Source organism: Pteropus alecto, unplaced genomic scaffold (genome assembly GCF_000325575.1).
Source record: "Pteropus alecto unplaced genomic scaffold, ASM32557v1 scaffold113, whole genome shotgun sequence".
NCBI classification, from domain to species: Eukaryota; Metazoa; Chordata; class Mammalia; order Chiroptera; family Pteropodidae; genus Pteropus; species Pteropus alecto.
In genome coordinates this window covers 889,830-894,657 of record NW_006433949.1, presented here as the reverse complement: position 1 = coordinate 894,657, position 4,828 = coordinate 889,830, and the positions used below count along the sequence as shown (strand labels likewise).

General features: G+C 55.0%; 1 protein-coding gene across 1 annotated transcript in view; it reads left to right on the top strand.

Moving 5' to 3' along the window:
* IQCD (IQ motif containing D) overlaps nucleotides 1-3,881 on the top strand; it is an 18,146-nt gene extending 14,265 nt beyond the window's left edge. The window contains 3 exon segments of the mRNA XM_025044535.1: nucleotides 447-680; nucleotides 2,225-2,296; nucleotides 3,424-3,881. Coding sequence (XP_024900303.1) covers nucleotides 447-680; nucleotides 2,225-2,296; nucleotides 3,424-3,741 — 624 coding nt within the window. The 3' untranslated portion in view covers nucleotides 3,742-3,881.
* The last annotated feature ends 947 nt before the right edge of the window (nucleotides 3,882-4,828 follow it).

Sequence of the window (4,828 nt, the reverse complement as noted above, 5' to 3'; positions counted from 1 at the left end):
GACCCAGCCACAACACCGGGGGTTCAGAAAGACTCTAGTGCTTGTGGTCAGGCTTCCAAGCTTATTTACAAAACAGCCCCATCCTCCTCCCCCATTCCTATTTTAAAACAAACTGAGCAGGGGACGAGCCGGGCCCTCAGGGGAGAGTGGGTGGCCATCCTGCAGAGAGTTTCTCTCACTCATTCATCGCACTGTGTCTCTACCGACTGGGCGATCCTCTGCTGTCCCAGACCTCTTCTAGGGCCTTGCTCTGCATGCCTGTGCCTTTCACTCGTGCAGGGAAATGTGGGGGGCGGGGGACCGAGAACCTGGCCTCTGGATCAGACAGAGGTAGTTAAGGCAGGCAGCATGCCCCGCCCTAAGGATCAGGAGGCGATGGCCGGCTTCTCCTATGCTGATGGGTGGTCACGCGGGTATTCACGGAGCCTCTCCTCTTCCTGGCCCAGGTGGAGAAGGAGAACTTTGTGATCCAAGAACTGAAAAATCACCTGCACCAGGTGCTCAGGTTCTCAGAGAACAGCCTCCTACGCACCAAGCAGGAGTCCGAGAAGCAGCAGAAGGCGGACTACCGGGCCTCGCAGGCCAGGGTGGCCAAGATCCAGCAGGAGATCCTGCACCTGCGGTCACAGTTCCACAACCTGCTCATGGAGAACCGGGAGGCAGAGCAGGCGCTGAGGAAGGTGCCCCGGGAAGCAGCGGGGACGGGACAATGGAGCCACTGGGGCAGGGAAAGGGGCGGAGGGAGGTCCAGTGTGTAGGGCATGGCAGGGTTGCCGCAGCCACCCAGGGAGCAAGGGGAGCCCAGGATTGAGCCAGCATCCCCCGGGAGGCAGGAGGGTGTAGCCCCGGGGACTGGGGACAGAGAGACCAGGTCCCGTCCTGCTGCACCTCGGCTCTGTGACCTTGGGCAAGTTCTCTAACTCCTCTGAGCCCCACAGGGATGCTAACACCAACCTTGCTCACATACCATGCGAAGGGAAGGAAGGAGCACATGAACCTGAGTCCAGTTACTTAACTCCCTCTGAGCCTCAGGTTTCACACCTTGAAAATGAAAGTCTTCATGGGTCATTACGAGAACTAAAGGAGATGATAGAGAGCTGGCGCATAGTAGGCGCTCCATAAATATCGTTTCTTCATTAGCCTTCTCCACCACCTCAGCCGAGACCGAGGCCCAGTAGGCACCCAGCTTCCTTCCACGGCCCTCGCTTTCCTCGTGAAGGGCACCACCCTCTCTAACTCTTGTTCCCGGTTTCCGCTTAAGGTCACGACCCTTGCGCATCTGATGGCAGCCGTGGGCCTACGTGCCCATGAACGTGCTGGTGCAACGATTCTTGGGGGTCGCGGGCCCCCTGAGGCCAGCACACCCTTTTTTTTTTTTAAATTAAGGTGAAAGTCCCATAAGAAAGTTAACCATTTTAAAGTGAACAATCCCACGGCATTTCGTGCCTTTACAGTGTTGTGCGACCATCACCTCTGACCAGGTCCAAAAAACATTTCGTCCTCTCAAAAGAAAACCCCACATGCATGAAGCGGTTGCTCCCCACGCTCCCCACCCTCCCGCCCCCAACAGCCACCTATCTGTATAGATTTGCCTATGCCGGGCACTTCGCGTGAATGGAATCTTGTAATACGCAGCCTTTTGTGTCTGGCTTCTTGCACTTAGCATCGCGTTGTCAAAGTTCGCCCACGTAGCATTTACGGGTACTTCGTTCCTTTTTATGGCTGAATAACAAGCCGCAATATGTATAAGAGCCGATCTTTTCAAAACAAAATCAAATCCACCCAGTCACTTCCCCTGTTGCTTACACTAGAGTCCACGCCCCGTCCCCTCTGACACTCCCTCCGTGTCCCTCTCATCCTGCCCTCCCTGGGACCAGGCTCCTCCTCAGCCGCTCTGTTCCAGCCACCCTGGCTCGACTTCTGTTCTTTAAAAACCACAAACTAGTTCCCGCCCCTGGGCCTTTGCACCTGTTGCTCCCTCTGCTTAAAATGCTCTAGAGAGCCAGACTGCTGGCTTCAAATCCAGGCTTTCGCACCCATCAGCTCTGTGACCTTGGGCAAGTGAGTGAGCACGTCTGATCCTCGGCTTCCTCATCTGTGAAACGGAGGGGAACCTACCTGTATGGATAGGCGAGGCGCGTGAGGCACCCGTGACAGGGCCGGCTGATGCGGATGGTGCTGAGTGCTGTTTACTGTTAATACTAGTCTTTGGATTTTTTTTTAGAAGAAATATAAAGTGGAGACGGAAATTGAGAACTGGATCCAGAAGTACGATATAGAGATGGGTGAGAAGCAGGTATTTGTTGCTGCATAAGTCTCTCTCGAGTGTATTTCCTAAGACCCTCTTAGAATGGGGAATTAGGAGGAGCCCCAGGATGGTCCAAGTTCTGGGCCTCCCCAGGGGGGCCTTGTAACGTGGGCCTGAAGCCGGCCCCCTTCCTGACCTTTCCTTTGGCTCAAGGGTTTGTCTAGCTTGGGGCAGCGAGGGGAGAGGTAGGAAAGGAAGGAGCCAGAAGCTTTGAGCCACTAAGAAGTGCTTGACACTAGGACCTATGATCCTGGCTCCATCTAGTGTTCACATCCCATACTGTCTGTTCCCTCTTATCCCCAGCAGACTCAGGCATGAGCTTGCCTCTACCTGACTGCATGTGACGTGCCACTGCTGGGACATAGCAGTGAAGAAAGTCCCCCTTATCTTTTGGAGGGTCTACTCTAGTGTCTTACCAGCCGTGTGACCTTAAGCAAGAGACTTGACCTTGTTTCTCTAGTCCCAAGGAGGGGGTGGATTCCTGGTCAACTCTGTGTCCTCTGAAAAGTCCTTGGCTTCTGGTAGATACTTGGTCAACATTAGTGGAAGAGAAGGTGGGAAATAGGTGTGAATTACAACAGGAGAGGCCACAGTTACACACAAGGAGGAACTGGAGGACGGTCACCTGAGAGTGTTCGACTGTGGTATCTCTGCCGAACGGGCAGCTTCGGTGGCAGCAGCTTGCGTTTTTTATGTCCCCACTGTGCGCCTGGCAACGGCATCCAGTAATCCCATCTATCTCGTCATTTAATCCTGGAAGCCGCTCCCATCTACCCCACCCTGGGGGTTGGGATCGTCCCCATGTTTCAGATGAGGAAAAATGAAGGCTTGAAAGGCGGAACCTCTTAAGGCCTGGCCAAACTCTCAACTCACTCCAGCCAACCCACAAGCCGTGTTCTTTCCTTGTTGCTGAAATTATTTCAGTCGGGTCCCACCCCGAGCTAGGAAGCACGGCATCTCCCCGCCCATTCTCATGCGGGCCTTGGAGGCAGAAAGGCTTAGTGCAGTTGGCATCTGGCTGGGGCAGAAGCCCCTTTGGGAAGGGAGGGGCTGTATGCAGAGGAGAACGCAGGCGTGCCCGATGCCTGGTGACCCCCCATCCCGGCCTTCCCCAGGATGAGTACGAGGAGCTGGACATCATCCACAAGGAGGAGAAGGCCCAGCTGGAGGAGCTGAAGCAGAGGTACAACGCGCTGGTGGAGGAATTCGCCCAGATCCGCGAGGAGCGGGAGATCATCAACAAGAAGAAGGTGGAGGCCGAGCAGGAGCTGACGCGCATGATGCGGGCCGCCACGCTCATCCAGGCCGTGTGGAAGGGCTACCTGGTCCGCTCCATGCTCAAGTCCAGGAGGAAGCGGGGCAAGGGCAAAGGGAAGGACAAGAAGGGCAAGGGCAAGGGCAAGGGCAAGGGCAAAGGCAAGGGCAAGAAGTGAGGGCCCCTCCCCCCAGCCCTGCTTTGACCCCTGTGTTCTTGTCGCACCCCTCACCTCGCAGAGAGCAGGCCAGGAAGCCACTGGAATGGTGAGCCCTGGCTTCAATGTGTTTTCAAAATTAAAAACCATTTTAAACCGCATCCTACCGATAAACCTCATTTTACCCAGGACTGTCGTCTGCGTGCTTGTCGGTGCTCGCGGGTGCCATTTCCATGAGAACGTGCAGGCCGGGTGTCCACATAACCGTTTTTTGCTGTGGGGAGTCAGCCCCGGGCTGGAGCCCCCTTGGTCCCAGACCGGAAGCTGCCGTCGCCATGATGGACCATCACCCACTAGGACAGTGGGTATGGGGTCAGGCAGAGGAACTCCTGGAAAAACAGGCTGCCCTCGGCCCTTGCTCTGGGACTGTCAATTTGCCCACAACTTCTGCCCCATCAGGCACTGTGGACACTCAGAGGGGTCCCAAGGTCATCAACCAGCAGCCTCACATTTGGCTCTATTGAGTACCCATGTAGTTGAACAATTTTTGTTTGTTTGTTTGTTTTAAATTTATCACTGGCATTTAAAAAAATCAAGGATGATCCCACAGAAATCCAGCTGTCACAAAGACATCTGCCTTTCCTGGAAAAATATCATCTAGAAACCTTGGGCCTGCACGTCTTCTAGAGCTGAGCTGCAGCACCCGTTGGATGGCAGAGCTGCAGGATGCCCCAGGCCCCGCCACTCCCGACTGTCTTCCAGACACCACAGCCTCGTGCCTGTCGCCCCTGCCATCACGCTCAGGCTGTTGCCTCTCTTTTAGTCTAGTCGGGAAGAAAGAGAGGTATTTCTGTTAAAACAGGGAGGGGATAAAGGCAAATGAGAGCTAGATGTTTCAAGCGAAACCGAGGAGAGAGAGAACTCAATCTTTGCGAAAGTCCTAGAAAGTTTAAACATCCTACCTGTTTAAAATGCAAAGTGTTGTTGCCAAGAGTGTAGCCGGCTTGGCTCCCTCACAGCCCGCCTGCCCCATGTAGGCGTCTGCGTGTGTCCCTGGTCCCAGCCACTGTTGGTCCCTCCTAGACTGCTCCCCAGATGTGCCCGCTCT